Source organism: Tachypleus tridentatus, chromosome 4 (assembly GCF_004210375.1).
Source record: "Tachypleus tridentatus isolate NWPU-2018 chromosome 4, ASM421037v1, whole genome shotgun sequence".
Taxonomy (NCBI): domain Eukaryota; kingdom Metazoa; phylum Arthropoda; class Merostomata; order Xiphosura; family Limulidae; genus Tachypleus; species Tachypleus tridentatus.
Genome location: NC_134828.1, coordinates 118,540,013 through 118,566,045, shown reverse-complemented (window position 1 = coordinate 118,566,045; position 26,033 = coordinate 118,540,013). Strand labels below are relative to the sequence as shown.

General features: G+C 32.3%; 1 protein-coding gene across 5 annotated transcripts in view; it reads left to right on the top strand.

Moving 5' to 3' along the window:
* Positions 1-25,723, top strand: part of LOC143249948 (uncharacterized) — a 58,845-nt gene extending 33,122 nt beyond the window's left edge. For all 5 annotated transcript variants that reach the window (XM_076500575.1, XM_076500579.1, XM_076500576.1 and 2 more), the window contains 4 exons: positions 3,498-3,782; positions 13,708-13,947; positions 18,856-19,106; positions 21,144-25,723. In XM_076500575.1, the coding sequence (XP_076356690.1) occupies positions 3,498-3,782; positions 13,708-13,947; positions 18,856-19,106; positions 21,144-21,996 (1,629 nt within the window). In that variant the 3' untranslated portion in view covers positions 21,997-25,723. The remainder of the gene's footprint in view (positions 1-3,497; positions 3,783-13,707; positions 13,948-18,855; positions 19,107-21,143) is intronic.
* The last annotated feature ends 310 nt before the right edge of the window (positions 25,724-26,033 follow it).

Sequence of the window (26,033 nt, the reverse complement as noted above, 5' to 3'; positions counted from 1 at the left end):
TTTCTTAGGTCATTTCTCTCTTTGTTAACTTGAAGATGACCTAAAAAATTCGAAACAAAATGTTCTCTATTTCAATAAAAGTTGTAATACTCATACTAGTTGTCTTGAGATACATTTTTACTTCAAGTGGGATTCTTGTCATCACAAGGTTTATGTGTTATGTCACTTAATATAGTAACATATGGTGGGATTACTAGTTAGACATGGTTAAAAGGACAATAAACCAATAAAGTTTAGTTGAAACAGATGTAGCTTGTTACAAGCCTTAAACTATTTTAGGATCAAATGAGATTTCTGTGATTTGCAGTCATTCTAGGAAATAAAGGTAAATTTGTATTTTTTGTTAGAACACAATATTACATTTCATAAATTTATATACACTTTTGCAATATTAATATTTTTATAACAAACTGGTGTCAGTCTTATGATTCTTACAGACTTAAACACAATCAACTAGAGGTTGATTTAGCATTTCAATGTAATTAAAAATTCATAGCTTAATTATATTTAAAATAGAAGAAATAATAAATATAAAATAAACAGAACCATAACAAAACAAAAATAGAATTTACCTCTCAGTATGATGTCTTTTGACATCAAGCAATCTATTAACAAAAGAAACATTTTAGAAATAAGTCTAAAAGCTCTACAATGAATAAGAACAATAGAAGACAGTTTAAAGGGTCTGATACTTTTCTATAGGGTTTAATAATACCCCCTTTCTGTTTTTGACAAACTCACATGATATATTGTTAACATATTTAGATCCATTATTGTTCAAGGGTTCAAAGTTAGAATGAGTTACAAAGAACTATTTCAGCAAATACTTTGTCTTGCACAAGAATTTCCAAAGTAGAAGTAAGTAACTTAATCCATGATGTGTAATTCATCAGGATTTTATCCAGACCAAGATTGAAGGATTAGTGGGAAAATGGAGCCACAACAATTGTTACAATCCATGTACGTCTCCGATATTCAGGATATCCAGAATGTCTACCATTTTGATTTCATAAATCCGAAATTGCCAGCAGGCTTCAGGTCTATCAAACTTTGGTCAAATTCTTTTGATGATGTAATGAATCTTTTGAAGTAAATGTGAGGTTATGCCATTTTAGCCATGAACCCACTGACAAAGAACTACTGTATATTATTTTGGGGGATGGGTCCTAAGCAGGAATATGCTGTTTTTTATACATGTCCAAGGTAATTTATTCATGGAAATTGGATACACTATGCTCTACTTGTGACTGTTGACTTGATCAATTGTTATTATTCAAGCTAGGTTTGAGTGTATAATGATATACAGTTTTTGTATTTTTTCCATCAAATGTTATGTCTTTCTATATGTATAATAATTTTAAACCTCTTCTCACAGTTCATGTTTTCAAATGAATTGTAGAGACTGTGGGATTTATGATTATCTCGTGTATTGATAAGGCGTCACTGCACTAGTATAATACACACACACACACACACACACACACACACCATAAGAGTTAGTATGGAATGCTTAAGATAAAATTGATAAATAAATACATGTTCCATCTTCAGCAAGTTATATTGAACATGGTAAATCATTAAGTACAGACATATCATAAAGATTATACATTGTATAATGGTAGTTAAAATACAGCTTAAAGTATGAAATAAATTGAGACAACTAAACAGAGAATAGAGTAACACAACAATGTTGTACAAGTATTTGGAACAGACTTAATTGTGTTACTATTCAAATCTGTGAGCTCATTTAAAATGATAAACTTTCTTTTAATTAAAAATTCTGTGTTTGATGATACAGATGAAATTTGTTGTCAAAACTGTGTGGTTGGTGTTTTCACAATGTGTTTGAATTGGAGACTGGTGGATTTGGTCATTTGTCACCAGTTGTGCTTGATACTCACTTGTGTTCACAGGTGTAATTGATGTTTAATTTTTACCAATGTAAGTGGCACTACAGAAACTGTATATACTTGTATACAATTCTGGAAGGCATAGGAGTAGTTAACAGGTTCTTCAGTCAGAACAAATCTTGTAGTATGAATGTTGATGTAAATATTACTTGTAGTTTGTGGTTAAAGCATTTGAATTAATGTGAAAATTTTTAGTTCCACTGTAAAACTTTGCTCAATTGGCATTTATGAATGATGTGTATGTTTCTTTTGGGATGGTTTCAAATTGTGGGAAAGGAACTTACATGATAAATCTTGAATAAAGTGCATGGGATAGCTGTTGTTTATTAAAATATTCTATAAGGTGGTGGTTTTCATAGGAAGAGGGAGGTAGCTAGAACAGATGTTATATGATCTTTTGAGAGAGCTGTTAATCAACTATGATATCCTGTATGTCTTGTTTTATGATAAATGGATGTTGTAGACTGGTTATCTAATATGTTTTATGATAAATGGATGTTGTAGACTGGTTATCTAATATGTTTTATGATAAATGGATGTTGTAGACTGGTTATCTAATATGTTTTATGACAAGTGGATGTTGTAGACTGGTTATCTGATAATATGTTTAGACTGGTTATGACAAGTGGATGTTGTAGACTGGTTATCTGATATGTTTTATGACAAGTGGATGTTGTAGACTGGTTATCTGATATGTTTTATGACAAGTGGATGTTGTAGACTGGTTATCTTATATGTTTTATGACAAGTGGATGTTGTAGACTGGTTATCTAATATGTTTTATGACAAATGGATGTTGTAGACTGGTTATCTGATATGTTTTATGACAAATGGATGTTGTAGACTGGTTATCTTATATGTTTTATGACAAATGGATGTTGTAGACTGGTTATCTAATATGTTTTATGACAAGTGGATGTTGTAGACTGGTTATCTGATATGTTTTATGACAAGTGGATGTTGTAGACTGGTTATCTAATATGTTTTATGACAAGTGGATGTTGTAGACTGGTTATCTAATATGTTTTATGACAAGTGGATGTTGTAGACTGGTTATCTAATATGTTTTATGACAAATGGATGTTGTAGACTGGTTATCTAATATGTTTTATGACAAATGGATGTTGTAGACTGGTTATCTAATATGTTTTATGTCAAATGGATGTTGTAGACTGGTTATCTGATATGTTTTATGTCAAATGGATGTTGTAGACTGGTTATCTGATATGTTTTATGACAAATGGATGTTGTAGACTGGTTATCTAATATGTTTTATGTCAAATGGATGTTGTAGACTGGTTATCTGATATGTTTTATGACAAATGGATGTTGTAGACTGGTTATCTAATATGTTGATTTGGACATCCGGTAAAGGCAATTTACCTTTTTTATTTATCATCTTCACAAGTGAAATTAATGTTGGGGTGTTTCCAATTTAAATAATCTAAAAACTACTTGATGTAAGTAGAGCTTCTAAAAAGTATAAACATATCATCACCATGCTTTCTATATAATGCTGGTAAGATATTTTAAAGTAAAGTTCATACTTTACTGACAGTTTGTTTGCCATATATTTGTTTATTACAGAGGGCTGTAGAAGACACTGAGATATCAAACACAGATGAAAACTCACAGCTAAATGGAGATGATCCTTTGGAATCAGATTTGAATCAGGATACCTTGAAGGAACAGATGAGAGGAAAAATCACCACTCGTGTTAAATCACTGATTGATGAAACAAGAACTCAGAGAAACCGGAAAAAATTTAAATGTAAAAACTGTGATGCTGCAGTTGGGGGTTCTGGAAAACTGTGCAAGTCATGTTTCAAAAGTTCAGAGGATAAGAAAATGGAGAAAGGAAAACAAGAAAAGGTATGACTTTTGGAATAACAAGTATGTTTGGTCCATAGCTGTTTAGATCAAAACTGCAGTCTTAGTTATTCATTAAACAACCATAATGATATACATCAGTTACAGAAGTAATATTGTAAAATGCTGTATTGTAAAAGTATATGTATGTTTGTATATGTTATAACCATAAACAAAACACAATAACATGAAATAAAATAACCTGCATATTTTTAAAAAGGATCCTAGGGTGTCAGCTACAATGTGGGAATATAAAATGTATCCTAAGTTTTGGAGATGACTGAAGAATAGGACTCGCATTGCAGTAGGGAAACACCATCTATCAGTCTTAATTTTCAATTTGCTAATCTCAATAAGAAAATTAGAAATTAGGAGAGCGAGATGTTGGTGGTCAAGCCCACAAAGTACCACATCTGTATAGCCCTTCACTACCTGCAGACAGTTGTGGGAAGATGACTGCGCTTCCAAGTTAAAATAAGAATAAGCAAAAGATGAAAAAAAAAAAAAATGAAAATAAGGTACTACCATTTTGGGATAAGTAAGATAAAACTTACTTCTTGAAGATAGCATTCCTGCTCCTAATATAGTAGAGACACTAATTAACATGGTATCAGTAAAGTGATAGTGTGACTGTTATGCTTTTATTTGTGGCTTAAGGTGTACATCTGCATAACATAGTCTCAAGTTCTTAGATGACCTTATTTTAAACTAAAAATAATCTTTAGTAGAATTTCTCTGATCTTACTCTCTTTGTATTTAAAGAACAAATGAGATGTGGGCTTGAGCACCCACATCTTGCTTTCCTAATTTCTGTATCTATTGTAACTTTTTTATTTCTTATGTGAGACTGACAAATGGAGGTTAAGACTGATATATGGTGTATCCCCACTGCAATGTGGGTCCTACTTCCTCAGTCACCTCCAAAACCTGGGTTACATCTTATAATCCCACATTATAGATTGTATCCTGTGATCTTTTCAATTAGTGCAGCATTTTTGTTCCAGCTTCATTTTTATTTATAATAAACTAATATAATTAGTCAGAGGTTTAGATTTGCTGTTGCTAATGCAGCCCTTCCTTGTAATTTTGCTTACTTAACTGCATTAAAATGGATTTATTTTCATTAAAATATAAATGTCAAAAAAGGGTTTTAATATATAATATCTAAAAATAAGCAGTCTGCCGGAAAAGACAAACAAGAAGGGATGTGTTGTCAGTATTGCTTTAGAAACTACCTTCTGATTTGTATAGAAAAGGAAGTGTTCCCAAGTACATACATTCACAGTTATGGTTTTTTTTAGTTTCTCAGTCTTTATATTTCTGTGTCGGATAACACACCTGAGCTCTGGTTTTCCTATACCTGAATTTTCTTGAACTATAAGTTACAATAGTTTTGACCCAGTTAGGCAAATAGCCTACATAAAAAGTGAACCATATAGTCATCTTTAATTGACTGATAGATATGCCAATAGCCAATAGAAAAAGCAGGTTTGTGTGTTTTTTCTGCATCAACATTATGGGCAGGTAAATTATTCTCAGAATAAAAATCTCTCATGTGAACATTGATTTACTGCTGTGAACAACTAACAGAATACTGCTAACCAACTGAAAAATTATAGATTTTGGAATGTTCTATTTGAGTAAGTTATATTTTATGTTCTGTGATGTATATTTGAAATGTTTTTGACACCAAAATTGTTGACACTTAATGAGGTTTTGAGAATTGCTTCAGTTGTGCGCATGCATACAAACAGCTTGTTCACACAGAGAGTACTATAAATTTATTTATTGCTACATATTTCTTAACAAAAAATACTAAAATGTAATATTTATAACATTTTTAAGGTATGTTCACTTTCTGTTTATATTAAACCTGCCAGAATAGCTAATGTTTCCTACTTGACTTATTACTTTTAACACAGTGGGTACAAATTAGTGAAATAAAACAAAAGATAACAGTGTTAAAATGTTGAGGGTGAGTTTAAACTGTTAAGGTAAGTAACTGAACAATGATGTTAGTGATAGAGAAAATAAGAGAAACTTTTATGATAAAAACAGTTGATACTTTGGAGGGTTTTATAGGTTATGTAAGTGAAATGTAAAGTAGAAAGCAACATGAAAATTACCACTCTTACAACTGACTCACAGACAAGTAATAATATTGTATTAAAAATCTGCTAACAGGTTGAGTTGTATTATTGATAGTACCAACTATATGTTTCAGTTTTGATACTTACATGTTGTTTAAACCACTAATTGATTCAAAGTTAAATGTTTACTTATGCAGAGTTTTTTTTTAATATCAATAAATGTAGCTTTGTTAACTTTGAATTGTCAAAATGAAACTTAACAGAACTGAACATTACCTATAGTTTAACAATTTTTATGTACTTAATTAAAAGCTGTTTAAAAACAATAATGTTGTTTAGCTGAACAGTAAAGTTACCAAATGTAAATTATATGCTAATAGTATTGGCTTGTAAGTGTAGTAAAATATATGAAAGTATTGTAGTTGTTACTACTTGAATTTAACTTGTATCTACATACTATATATGAAGAGGTAGACTGACATAAATGTGTTCCCTTAGTTTGTCTTCCAAGATGGCTGTAGATAATAAAGGTTGGAACATTGATAACATGACATTTTAGTGATTCTCTTAATGGTTATCATTGTGGTCATTTTTAATACTGCAGAGATGATGCTTATTTATTAAGAATATCAAAATGCAGTCCTTACAGATTGAGGAATTTTGAGTTTAGTAAATATTGCATCAATTATATTTGTATTACGAGTAACAAAAACATTTTATAAGTGTAAAATGATGTAGGTGTGGCAGTGCAAACAGGAAGGTATGGATGATATAGTTATACATAGGTCATTGCTACACGAGTTCAACCACCAGAACTTGTTACTTTGTAATATGTAGAAATACAAAATATTTAAAAGGTCTGTCAGTTGATGGAACTTCCAGCAATGGTTTGTAATAACTGAGATGTTTTGAATGAATTTGGTTTTCCTTGTATACAACCTCTAGGATCGTGGTTACACTAACCTGATGCCAACACTGACATGGTCATGTTGTATTATGGTAACCAAACTGCAAACCAACAGTCAAGAATATACAACTTCAAACTCTAGTAGTATTTAACATTATTGTAGTAAACTGTATTTATTGTTACTGTAGTAAACTATAATGTTCAGCCTGCTGTATTTAATGTTACTGTAGTAAACTATAATGTTCAGCCTGCTGTGTTTAATGTTACTGTAGTAAACTATAATGTTCAGCCTGCTGTGTTTAATGTTACTGTAGTAAACTGTAATGTTCAGCCTGCTGTGTTTAATGTTACTCTAGTAAACTGTAATGTTCAGCCTGCTGTGTTTAATGTTACTGTAGTAAACTGTAATGTTCAGCCTGCTGTGTTTAATGTTACTGTAGTAAACTGTAATGTTCAGCCTGCTGTGTTTAATGTTACTGTAGTAAACTGTAATGTTCAGCCTGCTGTGTTTGATGTTACTGTAGTAAACTATAATGTTGATTCTGTATCCACTGGTCAACCCATCCCACCATGCCTTCTTACAGTCCCCAAATGTGACCTATCTTTTAGTCATCTGAGAAAAGCAGTCACTCCTGATTGGAAATACTGTCTGTTATTTGCTGAACATCTTTCAAACCATCCTTTCATTCCTATTTATACAGATGGTTTAAAATCAGGTGACTGTGTGGGCTCTGCCTTGGTTTGTTGCAGTTCGGTGCTTGTACTCAGAATCCCCTCTACAACTTCTGTGTTCATTGCTGAACTGTACGCCATTTATCTTGCCCTGGATCACATAGAAGCTAAGTAGTACTCAAACTGCACTATTTATATTGACTTGCTTAGTTCTATACTGGCCCTGAAATCACTTCACGTTGGTTCACACCCTGTTTTCCCCGATATTTAAAACCGACTGGCCCATCTCTCTTTAACATCTACTTCTATCCAGTTTCTCTGGATACTGGGCCACGTTGGTATTCGTAGGAACGAGCTTGCTGACACACAGATAAATCTATTTGATCTGGCACTATCACCACTGTGCCTGTTCCATACGTGGACTATGGTCTTGTATTCAAAGGTAGGCTCAGTGCCGGCTGACAGTCGACTTGGAGCAAGCAATGTGAAAACAAGCTTTTCCAAATAAAACCTTATATTGGACTTGGGCCATCTTGTGCATTGGTCACAGTTTTTTAACTCATTGTTTTCTTTTATTTGGAACTGATGCACCAGTGTGTAGTTTGTACAACACTCAGATCACAATAAGCCACATTTTACTTTCCTGACATCTTTACGACTCTCAACAACGGCACTAGTTTAAACATGTTCTGTCCCAAGGTTTGTCCATAATCTTACAGTGTAATAACACTTGGTGATGGTGACACTGTCCACCTTGGAAATGTTTTCAGTTTTTTTAAGGCCATCAATCTTTTTAATGCTATTTAAGTTTTTTAATTTATACATTAGAGATTTTTTAATGTGATTCCCTTTTTAAGAATCAAAGTCTGTCTTGTTCAATTTGAAATTAGAAAATGGCTGTAATGTCAAATAACTCAAAACCAGTACTGGAAAAGCCAACTTCAGGTGACTAATGCTGTTGTTTGAACTACCTGTTAGTTATCCTGGCGAGTTACTATTATACTTTTGCTCCATGTCTGCACCTGTTATAGTGATATATGATTATTTCATTTTTCACATACTTCTGCTAGTCAACAAGAGTAGTGATGTTGTAGTTTTAGATCTTGTTTCAGTTATAAGGAGTGCTTTGTTTATTGATACTATTTATATACTAAATATAATTTTGTTCCATTTTAGCAACTTTATACAATACAAGTTAGGAACCTGTGTTTTAGCCAACTTAATTCAGTTTGTCATGAACTGTAAAGATGGTATATTTACAACCTCTTCATCAATACCTGTAAGAGATGTTCAGTCAACGTGTAGAGTGGAATAAAACAGTTTACAGTCAGAATATTTAGCTGCTCGTAAAGATATCCATTATGGATTTGATAATTCTACTCAAGTTCTTGAAGATCTGGTTATATATTTGATCCAAGTGAGATTCCACAGCTTAACTCACTGAATCAGTTTACAAAGCATTCAATAACAACCAGGTAACCATAGGCGTATTTTTAGATGTTAAAAAAGCATTTGACAGTGTGTTTGGAATAATGCCATTAAGTATAATTTAACTAATTTGAAAGTAAATCAAACTTTTATTAAATGGATATCAAACTTCCTAACAGATAGAATAGCTCAAGTTAAAGTCAACAAAACCTAATTAAAATCTTTCAGAATAACTGCAGGTGTCTCCCAAGGATCTGTCCTCTCACCACTTCTTTATTTTTGTTAGTGATTTATCTTTTCCTAGTCTGACGTATACTTACAATTCACCATACGCAGACAACGTTGCTATCTGGAGTATTTCTAGAAACCTGCTAATGGCCATGTCTAGTGTTCAGGAAACACTAAATACTGTCTGGAGCTGGACCAACAAGTGGAGAGTGGTTTTAAGTCCAACAAAAACACAAGCAGTCACTTTTTATAGGAAATTAAAAAGGCACAGAAAAACTCTAGTAAAGGTAAGCACCTGACATTCCTTGGCATCACTTTTGACTCCAGATTAACATGGAAGAAAATTGTTAACAACAAACAATGCATTTCACATTTGATGACCATAACTAGCAAACACTCAAACTGTCCACGAAAAACCATCATCCAAATATACAAGGCTTATATCCATCTGTTAATAGAATATAGATCACCAGCTTTATGGACTGCGGGCCCCAGCAATGTCCCGCCTTTGTCTTTCTCACCCATCATTTTTATAATGCTCCACCACACTTCATCACCTTAAATAAGTCAAAGTAAAATACAGGTAAATTCCCACGCAGAGTTAAATAATCTTTCGTGTGAGAGGACAAAGGGGAACCACAATGTTCCTGACCACCCCTGTTGGTTATGGAATTCTTCAGACCTCTCTCTAAACTAAACCCCTGCCAAGTTCATTTGCATTCCACAGCTTAATAAACGTGGAGTCTTGGCTGATAGTGGCCTTGTTGTAGAAACAGAATAATATGAAAGATTTAAAGAAGAAATTGGAAAATTTGCTGCAGATGAAACTGAAGTGCCAGAGGATTTTTATTCATCCAGTCACCTGTAAGTTAGTGGTCAAAGAAATGATGAAAATGTGTATATCCTATAGAGCAGTTTATTTGGTGCTTGTATCTATTACTAAAGTCACCTTCATTGTGCAATTATTATACAGTCAACCAGATCACATTGCTAGTACTATAAACACTATTATATGATCAATCAGAGTTTGGTGCTAATACCATAAAAATTATCTTACAATCAACCAGATTATGGTATAGTTCCATAAAAATTATTGTATGAGCAATCAGAGATTTGTGCTAATACCATAAAAAGAACTAAAACTTACCCCAGAAGCAGAATGAAATTTCAATCAATGGGCCTCTTGCTAGTACTAAGGAATACCACACAACCCTATCCTTCCATCAAAAATAGGAGGAATTGGATGCCAGATCATGGATCAGATAAGTGAAACAAATATGATATTACAATGACCAGTTGAAAGAATGTTCCTGAGGTATGGTTTGTATCAGTATAAGTAGAAAATTACCATTTAACAGATAGGGGTCAGGGGTCAATTTATGTCATCTTTTTTTACTTTAAAAAATTTCTAAACTACTATTTTATGAATGAATGTCACTGTGTTTGGTGTAAAACTACAGATTATATCTTAAATTTTAGTTGTATACATTAGTTATTTTCTTAATTTGAAAGTAAGTATTAAAACAAAATTCCTTAATATCAATTTAGGTATGTCGTGCTGTGTTTTCTGAGATGTTGTTATATTTGATGAATCAACCACTTGTATGTCGTGTTGTGTTTTCTGAGATGTTGTTATATTTGATGAATCAACCACTTGTATGTCGTGTTGTGTTTTCTGAGATGTTATATTTGTTGAATCAACCACTTGTATTTTTGGAAATACTTGTTTACTATTTTGGGCTGTTTATAGCCAATCAAATGCACAGAATTTTCCCTGTGTGATTTTTCCAGCCTTTTTAAATGTTTGTGGAAAATCTTCTTTTTTATTGTAAAATCAAAGTGGTGAACTAAGAGAGGTTGGTGTTCAAATATTATATTTTATTAGACCTATATATAGCTTAGTAAGCCTGATAAATTGCAATGGAATTCTATGGTATTGATATGGTGGCTATGAATTTTATTATTTTTTCATAACGTGTATATGAAACCTAAAGAAAATTTTGTTTTACATTCTCCACATGTGAAGTTTGACAAGGCTTAGCAAAGTACAAACTTCATAAGTAGAAGTTTGTTATACTTCTTTCTTTATTGTTCTGTTTTAAGAAAAATGACACAAGTTTGATAACTTGTTTGTAAATAGTAATAATATGTATATATTAGTGAAAATGAATACATTTTAATGAAGTTAAATGAGTAGAATCATAAGAAAGGACTGTTGAAAACAGCAAATCTACACCTATGACTAATTATATAATTTGTTGTTTCAAATCAAAAACAAGCCAAAACAAAAACAAATTAAACATAAAATGCTGCATCAGCTGAAAAGATCCCAAGGTATAAGCTACAATGTGGGATTATAAAAAGTACCCTAGGTTTTGGAGACGACTGATGAAGTAGGACCCACATTGTAGTAGGGATACACTGTCTATTAGTCTTAACCTCCATTCACCAGTCTCATAAGAAATAAAGAATAGCAATAGATACCGAATTAGAAATAAAAATTAGGAGAGTGAGATTTGGGTGTTCAACCCCACAACGTCCCACATCTATATCACCCTGCAGACAGTTGTAGGAAGGTGAGTACTCTCCCAAGTAAAGATAAGTATAAAAAAAAAATAAGGTACTATCGTTTGTGGGTAAGTAAGATAAAAACTTACCTCTTGATGCTAGCCCCCAATGTAGTGGAAGAGCACAGCAATTGAACTATACCAGCATGAAGTGTCCCATTCAAACTATTATAGCTTCCAACCAAGAGTGTGTGTGTGTGTATATATATACTTACATCCAAACTAGTATAGCTTCCAACCAATGTGTGTGTGTGTATATATATACTTACATCCAAACTAGTATAGCTTCCAACCAATGCGTGTGTGTGTATATATACTTACATCCAAACTAGTGTAGCTTCCAACCAAGGGTGTGTGTGTGTATATATACTTACATCCAAACTAGTATAGCTTCCAACCAAGTGTGTGTGTGTGTGTATATACTTGCGTATTAGAACTGAAATGCAGTTATATTCTACAAAATATTGGTCCACTAGGAATAACTTGTGTCTATTTTTTCTTATTGTTATGGGCTTGGTCAAATTGTCCAAACACATAGATTTTTTCATTTTAAAATTAAAATTACTCTTAATGTTGGATTGTCGACATTCAACAAGAAAAGTGTATAAGTAGATCATTACTTTACAAAATGTTAAAACTTATTTAAAAACCTCAATTTGTGTATAAGTGTCTTGTAATGTTTACTGATGTTCTTCAAAGTTTTGTAAAGATACATGGGAATTTTAAAAAGTTATGGTGTAACTGTTTCATGGTTACTTTGGGGGATATGAGCTGGGTGGAATCAAAGAGTTAATGTAAGTAACTAAAGCAGCACTAAGCCTAAATCTAAGTAACTCTGATTCAGAATCAGATTATGATGGTTTCACTGTTTTGATGAATGGTTGTTTTAACTTGGACAACATTTTGTATTATATATATTTCAGCTTAAATGTATATATGTTTACTTATCAGCTTGATGGTACAGACACTGGTATTTTGATGGATTATAGTTCTGTGCATCTATTTTCATTAAACCTATCATTAAATATTTCTAGAGAGAATTATCTAGTGTGGAGCACCTTTACTGTACCACATGTGAATGATGAAAGAAAATGGTTACTTAGAGGGATAAATTTGTTTGGCAGACAATCATTACAAATTTCATCAATAAATTAATATGTAAAAATGCAACATAGTCATCCTGTTTGAAGGGTAAATGTTTACAGTTTCATGGGGAACATGCCTCTGGATCTCCCTAGAAGGTTTTTTGTCCCTGTGGCAGGTACCTCCTTTACCAAGTAGCTACTGCCATCTGAATTCTTAATGCAGTATCAAAACTAATTATGTTTTAGTGTATGTACATATAGCTTGAGCTGTGTGTTATGATTGACGTTAGGATGTGTGTAGAGCAGGAATCCTGAATGAATGAATCAATTAGTAACTATTAACAAAGCAAGAAATATGTGAAATAAATCCTTGTCAGTCACAAAAAATCCTTTGGTTTGAGTTTTGAAAGATATTACATTTCTATTATGAAATAACCTCTCTAAGTGCTAAACAAATTTTAAATACATTACTATGAAGAGTAGCCTACCTATATTTTCTATAATAAAATGTAATCAAATTATTAATATGCATTTGTTTTATGTTTGACTAAAAGTTTTGTGTAGAAATTGGGCTTAAAATTAAAATTTTGATGTCTGGTAACATAAAACTGTACATTGTTCCACATTTCCTTACTATTTGCACATGTCTGGTTACATAAAACTGTACATTGTTCCACATTTCCTTACTATTTGCACATGTCTGGTTGCATAAAACTGTACATTGTTCCACATTTTCCTACTATTTGCACAATTGTTTTTCATATTTGAAAATTTACCATTTAGGAATCAAATTTATTAGCATCCACTTTTAGATAATTGATTCTTGAAATGTACATTAGTAAAAGAAAAAAGATGTTAGATATATAATACTGTTGTGTAGTTTTGTGTAGAATAAATCTGAAAACAATATGTGGGCATCTTTGTAATGAAATCTTTATATCTCTAAAATAGAAGGAACCCATTATTATGATTCAGTCATGTGAAGAATGTGGTGCATCCTTTTCTTCTAAAAATGCACTACTTGACCACCTGTCTGAGCACACAAGGATGAAACAACACCAGTGTCATGTCTGTAAGAAGTTTTTCAGTCGTAAGTATCATCTTGACCGTCACCTACAAATGACCCCCTGTTCTGATCAACCTGTTCTAAGACACAGCTGTCAAGTGTGTGGTAAAAGCTATACCCGCAAGGTAAGCGAAGGGTGTGTGCTTTGTCAGTAACTATGTTTTAGTGATGTGAGTAGGTATCATTTGTTTACATTACTACAACTAAATATACAGTTATGTAGAAACAAAGCCATCAGCATTGACACTGCTTAATGTTGTTGTTTTCAGTGTGTCTAGTTTGGCTTAGTTTCAAAACAAAAGAGAACTACAGTGTTTGTACTAACCTGGTCATTAGTTAAGAAATACAGATATATTAATATTTTAATGATTGAAAGGTTACTGTTGCAGACATGAATTAAGTCATATAGATTTACTTGGTAATGACTTTCCTTCAGTGAAACAATGAGGGAGAGTGCTAGTTTTTCATGTTAATAAACATTTTTCAATTTAATACAAATTACCTAATGGTCAGTTTGTCATGAAATAGGTACTAACATATTAGACGCTTGTCGGGTAAATAAATTTACCTTGTTTTGCAACCTAGTATAATGAAAAACAAAACATTTTAAATAAAATATTATAGATACGTGTGTGAAGCTGTGTAAGGTACCATAGTCACTACCACTCAAACAGTAGGAACTTTGACCAATTACTATTATTTTTTACAAGTCACTTTTCTTGTTTATTTCTTTCTTTCTTCAACTAACTGTGGCTTTGGGATAGTGTAAATTCATTGTGTACAGTTACAAAGCAGAGGTGAGTCTTTGTGGAAAACTTGGCAAAGTAAAAGTTTTTTTCAAAATAATTTCAGATCAGTTTATAAGTTTTATAATTTGTGTTTAAACTGTGTGAATCATTGTAGTAACTTTGTGTTTATCTTGTTTCTGTAAACAACTGAGTATTTTGAGAATTCCTCTACAGTATGTCATGTTTTTTTGATGGATGAATGTTGATATAGAGAGTTGTTTTCATGTGTACAAAGGAAGAGATATTAAGTCTGGTCTGTTATCTTGATAACCTACATTTTATCAAAGTAGAAAGTTTTAAAATAGGTTTTAATTACTAATTATTTCACAGTGTAAACTTATTATTTGTGACATTGTGAAAATTATCTGTGGTTCTTTATTCATGTTAATAAATCAAAACACACAGTTAAAAATACTTTTATGTATGTGCTTTTCAAGTTCTTAATTATTTCTATATGCAAAACATTAGACAAAACAAAGGAAATCAGTTTTTAGACTTTTACACTGTTAATACTGTTTAGTAATAGTTGCCATTATAATGCGAAATAATGAAATTATTTTTGGTTTATGGCAATTTAATAGCCTACTATGTAGTGAAGAGACATGTATAGTTATAAGAATTTATTTCACAGCAGGAAATTCACAACTTCCACTGTATTTTTCAATATGATCATGGTTCCTTCAGAAAATTACAAAACTCCACAGTCATGATACTACCCTTCAGTATTGTTTTGACTATGGTGCTCTCATGATCTAAATTTGTATTGTGTACACTAGTAAAGGGAAACCATTGGGGATGACAAGAACCGGACTTACAACTTAGAGAAACTACACTGTACATAAACAATATATATAGGGAGACCATTGGGATAACAAGAACTGGACTTACAACTTAGAGAAACTACACTGCATATAAACAATATATATAGGGAGACCATTGGGATAACAGGAACTGGACTTACAACTTAGAGAAACTACACTGTATATAAACAATATATATAGGGAAAACCATTGGGGATGACAAGAACCGGACTTACAACTTAGAGAAACTACACTGTATATAAATAATATATATAGTGAGACCATTGGGATAACAAGAACCTGACTTACAGCTTAGAGAAACTACACTGTATATGAACAATATATATATAGGGAAAACCATTGGGGATGACAAGAACCAGACTTACAACTTAGAGAAACTACACTGTATATAAACAATATATGTAGGGAGACCATTGGGATAACAAGAACTGGACTTACAACTTAGAGAAACTACACTGTATATAAACAATATATATAGGGAGACCATTGGGATAACAGGAACCGGACTTACAACTTAGAGAAACTACACTGTATATAAACAATATATATAGGGAAAACCATTGGGGATGACAAGAACCGGACTTACAACTTAGAGAAACTACACTGTATATGAACAATATATATATAGGGAAAACCATTGGGGATGACAAGAACCGGACTTACAACTTAGAGAAACTACACTGTATATAAACAATATATATAGGAAGACCATTGGGATAACAAGAACTGGACTTACAACTTAGAGAAACTACACTGCATATAAACAATATATATAGGGAGACCATTGGGATAACAGGAACTGGACTTACAACTTAGAGAAACTACACTGTATATAAACAATATATATAGGGAAAACCATTGGGATAACAAGAACCGGACTTACAACTTAGAGAAACTACACTGTATATAAACAATATATATAGCGAGACCATTGGGATAACAAGAACCGGACTTACAACTTAGAGAAACTACACTGTATATAAACAATATATATAGGGAAAACCATTGGGGATGACAAGAACCGGACTTACAACTTAGAGAAACTACACTGTATATGAACAATATATATATAGGAAAAACCATTGGGGATAACAAGAACTGGACTTACAACTTAGAGAAACTACACTGTATATAAACAATATATATATAGGGAAAACCATTGGGGATGACAAGAACCGGACTTACAACTTAGAGAAACTACACTAGATATATATATTGTTTATATACATTGGGAAACAATTGGGGATGACAAGAACCAGACTTACAACTTAGAGAAACTACACTGTATATAAACAAATATATAGGGAAACCATTGGGGATGACAAGAACCAGACTTACAACTTAGAGAAACTACACTGTATATAAACAATATATACATATATATATATAGGGAAAACCATTGGGGATAACAAGAACTGGACTTACAACTTTGAGAAACTACACTGTATATAAACAATATATATATAGGGAAAACCATTGGGGATGACAAGAACCGGACTTACAACTTAGGGAAACTACACTGTATATAAACAATATATATATATAGGGAAAACCTTTGGGGACGACAAGAACCAGACTTACAACTTAGAGAAATTACACTGTATATAAACAATATATATAGGGAGACCATTGGGATAACAAGAACCGGACTTACAACTTAGAGAAATTACACTGTATATAAACAATATATATAGGGAGACCATTGGGATAACAAGAACCGGACTTACAACTTAGAGAAACTACACTGTATATAAACAATATATATATATATATGTATATATATATATATAGGGAAAACCATTGGGGATGACAAGAATCAGACTTACAACTTAGAGAAACTACACTAGATATATATATTGTTTATATACATTGGGAAAGAATTGGGGATGACAAGAACCAGACTTACAACTTAGAGAAACTACACTGTACATAAACAATATATATAGGGAGACCATTGGGATAACAAGAACCGGACTTACAACTTAGAGAAACTACACTAGATGTATATATATATATATATTGTTTATATACATTGGGAAACAATTGGGGATGACAAAAACCAGACTTACAACTTAGAGAAGCTACACTGTATATAAACAATATATAGGGAAACCATTGGGGATGACAAGAACCGGACTTACAACTTAGAGAAGCTACACTGTATATAAACAATATATATATATAGGGAAAACCATTGGGAATGACAAGAACCAGACTTACAACTTAGAGAAGCTACACTGTATATAAACAATATATATAAGGAAAACCATTGGGGATAACAAGAACCAGACTTACAACTTAAAGAAGCTACACTGTATATAAACAATATATATATAGGGAAAACCATTGGGGATGACAAGAACCAGATTTACAACTTAGAGAAGCTACACTGTATGTAAACAATATATATAGGGAATCCATTGGGGATGACAAGAACTGGACTTAGAACTTAGAGAAACTACCTTGTTATAAAAAATATATATCATATAATATACAAGTTGTGGAGGGTAGTGAAGTGTTTTCTTTGATTGGCAGTAAAACATTAAGGCAATTTGAAACAGTCATACCATATTCAGGGGGCCTTGGTACCCTTGAAAATGAGATAACATTCAAGGCCAAATGGCCTTGCCTTAAAAATGATGGATTTTCTGGCCTTTTATTTTGTACATTATTAATATTTATGAGTGTTAATTTAAACACCCAGGTGTTTGGTGTTTCACAAAAATTGTTTTGAAATGACTGTTTATTAAAACTGTTACTGAGTTTTTGAATGTTATTTTGGCAGATAAAAGTATTTGTTCAATCAGTGCTCTGACCAGGACACATCAAATGATAAAATGATCCTAGAAATTAGCAGTATCTGATGTCCAAACACTTTATACTTTGGTTTGCCAGTAATTGAATTTGACATTTATACTAAAATATTTGGAAACTAGTGTAATAGCCAACCACAAATATTTCAGCAAACTACTTTATCTTTCACCAGTGTAAGAACTTTGTTATTCTAAAACAACTTCTTATATCATTTTGTTTCTCTCTAGCTGTTCTCAGTACTATAGGTGAATACTGTATTTAAAGCCATTATAAAAGAAATATTATTTAGTAAGAACTAATAGTATAATTGGAATTCACATGTAGCACTGTTGTGTAACTATTAGGTCAAGATTATATGATTTTTCCACCTTAAATCTTGTGTAAGAGGTTTTAGTAAACTGGTAATTTTTTGCTCATTGTAGTTAGCTTTGCAGTAGGTATTATAGAATTAAATCTGGAACTGATTTACTGTGTCTTTGTTAATGTTACGGTTTTTGTTACACTTTACAAATGGTGATAAACTGGTTTCATTGATTAAATCATAAACTTTTTATGAACAATATTAAAATGATTTCATCTTAAAAATTATCTTCCTAACCTCTGTTAATAGGAAAATCTTCGAGAGCATCTGAGACAACATGCTGGAGAGGTTTCTCGTCGCAAGAAATACAAATGTGATTATTGTCAAAAACAGTTTCATGGTACTTCTTTGTTGACAATCCACATCAGGACTCATACAGGAGAAAAACCTTTCACATGTGAATTCTGCTCCAAAGCATTCCCTTCAGTAGGTGCTCTGACTAAACACAGACGTATACACACTGGAGAAAAACCGTATGAATGCCCTGACTGTGGGCTCCGGTAAGATTAGAGTGTTTGTTTCAATTGTTTTGTTTTTAATGAGAAATATCAATGGAGATCATCATATGGACTTCTTGGCTTTGTAAACAATTTTTCCAAGATGATACTTCACACATAATAGCTGTATCCATTGCCTCTCTACCTATGAGACTTGCATGCTACCAATTTTGACCTAACTCTTGTCTTTAGTCATCTGCATCACGTGAATTAGGCTGTACATTTCTAATAAAGTTTATCCACTGTCTCTTTTCTAAAAAGTAGGTTCCTCATCAGACTCTTAGAAGTACATTTTCTGGTTTTGAAAATGTTAACATCTAAGTTACTGATACATCATGTTGTTTGTGACTGTATGAACTTGTTGATAACAGGGCCTGTTGTACTCTACAAACATCTAAGTTACTGATACATTATGTTGTTTGTGACTGTATGAACTTGTTGATAACAGAGCCTGTTGTACTCTACAAACATCTAAGTTACTGATACATCATGTTGTTTGTGACTGTATGAACTTGTTGATAACAGGGCCTGTTGTACTCTACAAACATCTAAGTTACTGATACATCATGTTGTTTGTGACTGTATGAACTTGTTGATAACAGGGCCTGTTGTACTCTACAAACATCTAAGTTACTGATACATCATGTTGTTTGTGACTGTATGAACTTGTTGATAACAGGGCCTGTTGTACTCTACAAACATCTAAGTTACTGATACATCATGTTGTTTGTGACTGTATGAACTTGTTGATAACAGGGCCTGTTGTACTCTACAAACATCTAAGTTACTGATACATCATGTTGTTTGTGACTGTATGAACTTGTTGATAACAGGGCCTGTTGTACTCTACAAACATCTAAGTTACTGATACATCATGTTGTTTGTGACTGTATGAACTTGTTGATAACAGGGCCTGTTGTACTCTACAAACATCTAAGTTACTGATACATCATGTTGTTTGTGACTGTATGAACTTGTTGATAACAGGGCCTGTTGTACTCTACAAACATCTAAGTTACTGATACATCATGTTGTTTGTGACTGTATGAACTTGTTGATAACAGAGCCTGTTGTACTCTACAAACATCTAAGTTACTGATACATCATGTTGTTTGTGATTGTATGAACTTGTTGATAACAGGGCCTGTTGTACTCTACAAACATCTAAGTTACTGATACATCATGTTGTTTGTGACTGTATGAACTTGTTGATAACAGGGCCTGTTGTACTCTACAAACATCTAAGTTACTGATACATCATGTTGTTTGTGACTGTTTGAACTTGTTGATAACAGGGCCTGTTGTACTCTACAAACATCTAAGTTACTGATACATCATGTTGTTTGTGACTGTATGAACTTGTTGATAACAGAGCCTGTTGTACTCTACAAACATCTAAGTTACTGATACATCATGTTTGTGACTGTATGAACTTGGAGAACCATTTCTTTAAATGATAGGCCTGCTCTGTCATATTGTAAATTAATTTAAATCTGATTTTTGTAGAGTATATGACTTTTCGTAGCTAGTTTAAACCTATGTATGAGAAAATAATGACTTTGAACTTTTGATAATCAATTAGTGTTTGCTGTAGAATTTTATTACATTTTCACCACTTGTCTTGTCTACTTGGGATAAAAAAGTTGTCTTGTCTAACGTACTTAATCACTTGTTACAGGTAGTAACAATTGGAAGGCTTGTCTAACGTACTTAATCACTTGTTACAGGTAGTAACAATTGGAAGGCTTGTCTAACGTACTTAATCACTTGTTACAGGTAGTAACAATTGGGAGGCTTGTCTAATGTACTTAATCACTTGTTACAGGTAGTAACAATTGGAAGGCTTGTCTAACGTACTTAATCACTTGTTACTGGTAGTAACAATTGAAAGGCTTGTCTAACGTACTTAATCACTTGTTACAGGTAGTAACAATTGGAAGGCTTGTCTAACGTACTTAATCACTTGTTACAGGTAGTAACAGTTGGGAGGCTTGTCCAGCTTATTTCACCACTTGTCTTTGTTGGTTTGTTTTTTTGCAGATTTTCATTAAAGGGAACCTTGAATCGTCACATTAGAGTTCACACAGGTGTTCGTCCTCATAGATGTCAGTATTGTGGAAAGCAGTTTATTCAGTCAGGTGGTCTCAAAGCACACATGTTCTACCATACTGGTGACAATGGCTTTAAGTGTGAATCTTGTGGGAAAATCTTCAATCGCAAAGCCCGGTTACAAATGCATGTCCGATACGTTCATGATAAAATCAAGCCTTTTGAATGCTCTGATTGTGGGAAGTGTTTCACCCGTAAAGAAGATCTGACACGACATTTCACTCTGCACACAGGTGAGAAACCTCACCAGTGTCCAACATGCTTGAAACGTTTCGCCATTAAACCCTCTCTGAAGCTTCATCTGCTAACTCACACAAAAGAAGAACCACGATCCTGTCACGAGTGCGGACGTGCTTTCATTCGTAAAGACTGTCTGTTGCGTCACATGAGAAAGCGTCATCGCGATGTTTTAGACAAGATTCTACTCGATGAAAAGGATCAGAAAAATAGTCCATCTTCACCGGGAACGCCGGCAACTCGGACACTGAACGAAGAAACCCTTTGTTCCAACATTCGAGAACTTCTTAGTCTACTGGTGGACGAACCGACCCTCAAGGGATTTGGATGGCCAGACAGGCCAGTGGCTGAACTGTTGGAGGCCGTCATTCGTCGTTGTGGTCACACCCCTGTAAATCCAGATGATTACTCCTACATGGACTGTTTGAGGGAAAACTCCAAACTACTTTTCACTGTTGTAATTGATGACAATGCTGTTAAGACCTTGCTCAATAACCAAACTGTGGATGAAGTGATACTGCACGTTTTGCGGCTTGCTAAATCCTAATTGCTGACTTGAGGTGGGAGACGTGGTGGTGCCTTAACTGATAAACATATATTATTGTTTTCAACGCATTCCAGTTTGTGAGTAGTTTAACAGATATCACTGTTGATGTGCCTTCATTTTGTAGATGTTGAGAAGTTTAATACTGGCTTTGCTTTTATTGTAAACTGTTTCATACTTAAATGTGAAACATACTGTTATATCTCCAGTAACAGAAACATTTAGAAGTAACATATTCAGGTTAAAACCTTTATTGAACTTTTTCCTAAAGTATTTGATTTCTCAGTTTAAGATGCTAAGAAACACTAAAATTCATATAGTATTTCTCTCCAGGGAACTTTCTCTGTTCACTTTTCTTATTCTTCATAGACTTTACATAGGTTATAAAAAAAAAGCATTGTCCTTACATATTGTGCCTTATTATTTGTCTTCCAGCAATACGGAAATATACAACTGTTAAGAGAGTAGTTGAGCACTGATTGGAGGTGTGAGAAAGCAATAGGTCACAGTGTTTAGGCCATTAATTATTGTTATATATTTTGATATATCCTTTCCAGTATTTAGTGACATGAATCTTGTGTAGAATAATTAATGGCCATTTAAATGTATTTTTGTCAGTAATTATTATTTTTTCCAACCTTTGCTTAATTGTTTATAGCTATATGTTACTACAATCATTGTAGCTACTTGTACTTTTATGCTGTGAGAGCACTAACTTGTTTAATGTATTGAGTAGATTTATTGTAAAAGTGGGAATATTGCATGTGCAGGTGTCACTTATATTCAAATAACATGTTTTTGAGATAGTAATTAGAAGCACTAAGCAGTTGACTCACTTTGTAAGTGTATGCTGTTTTTGTGGATTTTTTAAAGAGTAGAAAGTCTTTCTTTTCTATAAGACATCTACTGTTTAACTGTTTCCAGTGAAGGAGATTACATATTTTTCTATATTGTATACTCTTATATATCATAATATTTTCACAATTTTAAGATAATCTCATACATACCTAATTTCTAAAACTGTTTGAGGTTTATAGATTGTTAAGGACTTGTATGTATGGTACTTTATAACATAAAAGTTTCATCTCAGGACAGTTCTTTTAATTAAAACTCCTTTTTGGTGTGTGAGAAATTAAATAATCATGTTAGGTTTATGATCCTAATATTATCCTTGTGCTATTAATCAGTGATGGGAATCGATGTAGCCACATTTTGTTTTGGAATAAGGTGAACATTACTTCATCGTAACTGATTTTAGTTTACTGAACCATATATAATTGTCAATTGTATAATTGATTTTTGGTAGATTTAGGGTTTGTTTGTTTTTTTAATTAACAGGCTTTTTCCTTGTGTTATTTCATAAAGACTGTATGAATATATTTAATTGAACTTCTCAGTATGGTGGTGTAACACATTATTTTATAAACTGATAAAACTTGATGGATTAATATGTGATTAAATGAATTAAACTCTCACCATTACTAAAGTACTTTGTATAGAAATGTAGTTTGACACTTATTATAGGAATATGCAATTGAAATGCTTAAATGAACTTGCATGCTAATTTTGTGCTTATAGTTGGTTTTCTCCAGCAGATCTCGATTGGTACAAATGGTGAGTGGACATGATGTAATCTGTTGTTGTTGATTAGGTGAAAGTGGTCACATGTTTAACAAATGATTACAAAACTGTCAATAAATCTAATTTAGCTTTTTAATGATTGTAAACGTATGTCATTACTGTTGGTGGTCATCTGAGCTGAACCACCTCAGTGTAGCAAGGGTGAAGAGTATTTGTGTAACAATAAATTAATTTTGTTACACAGTTAATAAATGTATTTATCATATTTTTAAATGATAAAAGTGATTGTAAAAGCCTTCAGGTTAGCAAACAAATAAGACTACCTTAGAACCAACGTTACTTTGGAAATACTGTGGAATGACAAATAATGTTTTTAAGTATAGTTATTTGTTTATTAATCTTGGTCACAATATCAAATTATTTTCATTGGCAGACTTGCATTCAGTTATTTGAAAGATCCATACATGGGTTTGAGATACTTGTGGGGCCTGCTGATTGTTATGGGCCTCAGCTTTATACTACATCAATGTAACTATAGGATAGTCTTTATAGGAACACATGAAACTTATCAACTTGATTTTCTAAAGATTAACTCATTAACAAGTGGTCAGATTCAATTAGTAATTGAGTCTGAACTTATTAAGGTTAATGTGTCCCTGGTAATGTAGACAGTTTTGTGTACATACCACATTATAATATTAATTGTATTTAAAAATACAATACTATTCTTAGCTTGTACCAAAGAAAATGCTACAACAGAATGTATGTAAAAAAAACAAATGTAATGAATCTGAGGTTTTACAGCTAGGTTTTCTTAAGTTGGTAAATACTTATCCTGAGTTTGGATTAACTTTACTAATTTGAAATTACAGATGTCAATAGTTGAAGTGTCTTAAAGGGATCTAAAATCATGGTAGAATAAAAAATATATTTTAATGAATGTCAGAACCTTTGTAAGTAACTGTTAATATATGTATAACAAAATGATACTTAAGTAAAAGCTTAAGGCATTATTGTGGAATAACTTGTGTATGTAGGTCTTTTGTTATTTACAACTGGAGTTAAAACTACAGTTCATCTGATACAAAGTGTATAGTTTAACAAAGTAAGTGATGAGTGTTACCAAGGAAGTTAACAGAATGATCGTAATGAATATAAACTGTCTGTAATGTCCAGGAAGTAAGTACAGCCAATAAATGAAATATATATTCTCAAATAACAATGAATTTAATACACTTGTGTGAAGGTTATTAAATTAAGGAAGTGAATAAATAGAAGTGGTTATGTTGGAAGTAAAGCTTTGCAAGTTGGAACTGAAAGCACATGTTACAGACAGCTAAGTTTTGAACAGCACGTGATTTTTAGAAACAATGTTGTGAAATGAATACAGTTTATTTCAGATTAAAACTTAAAACTGTTTCACTGTTGCAATTGATATGAGAAATAATTTGTTTTATTGGACATCAAACTGAATCATGCAAATAAAATTTGTAACTTGTTCTGTGAAATAAACTTTTGTAATTTTTATAACTTGAAGAAGTACACCAGAACAAGTATTTGCAGCTTAATAAAATTAGGACTTTAATAACATTAACACAAAAAAGTGTAAAAGTCCAGTATTTAATAAGATAATGTGATAATTGTTTATTAGAAGTAGCTACATTTATTGAAATTATGAACTTGTATAGTTTGATTGTCAGTTTTTGGTGAAATTATTCAGTCTGCCTAGTTTACAATGTATACCTTCTTTGTTGTTGAACTTGTTATAACTTTGAATTATCAGATTGTTGAAAACATTTTTGTTTTGTGAAATGTAATTTTGTGCCTTAAGTTTAAGCTCTCACATGCAATAATGTCTTTGTAGTTTAACTTTTTTTCAAATATTAGTATCAGAAAAACGTACACTGGACACCTCTATTTTAGCTAATGGCTATTATTTGAGTAATTCATAACAAGTGTGCCTTAATTATTTTGTTTCAGAAGATTCGCGTGGTTTGTTACTTACTACAATATGATTTTTTTTCTTCTGCTTGTGTTTTCTGATTTTATTTATGTATAATTTTTATCTGGACATTCATTTTTTTCTCAAAATTCATATGAGGTGGTGATTGTAAATGATTTTTGAATTAAATGACCAGTTTATTTTAAATTTGTGCCTGAAACTGTTCTTATACGAGCTCAGATGTCCTTCAGCAAATTACTTGCAAAAATTTAATAAACTATACACTTTCAAAACTAAAAGATATTTTTGTTTTTCAGCCTCTACTTCAAGCATTATTTTTTGTCGCTATTAATTAGAAATGTTAAAAAAATGTTATACGATTTGTAACATAACGAATTTTTGTAAAAAGAGTATGTGGATATAGACTCTTGTATCAAAAATGATTGATGTTATAGCCAAAGAAATTCATTTTTTGATGGTCTCGCAAAAGAAACTAAGACCAGTATTGGTATAAAGA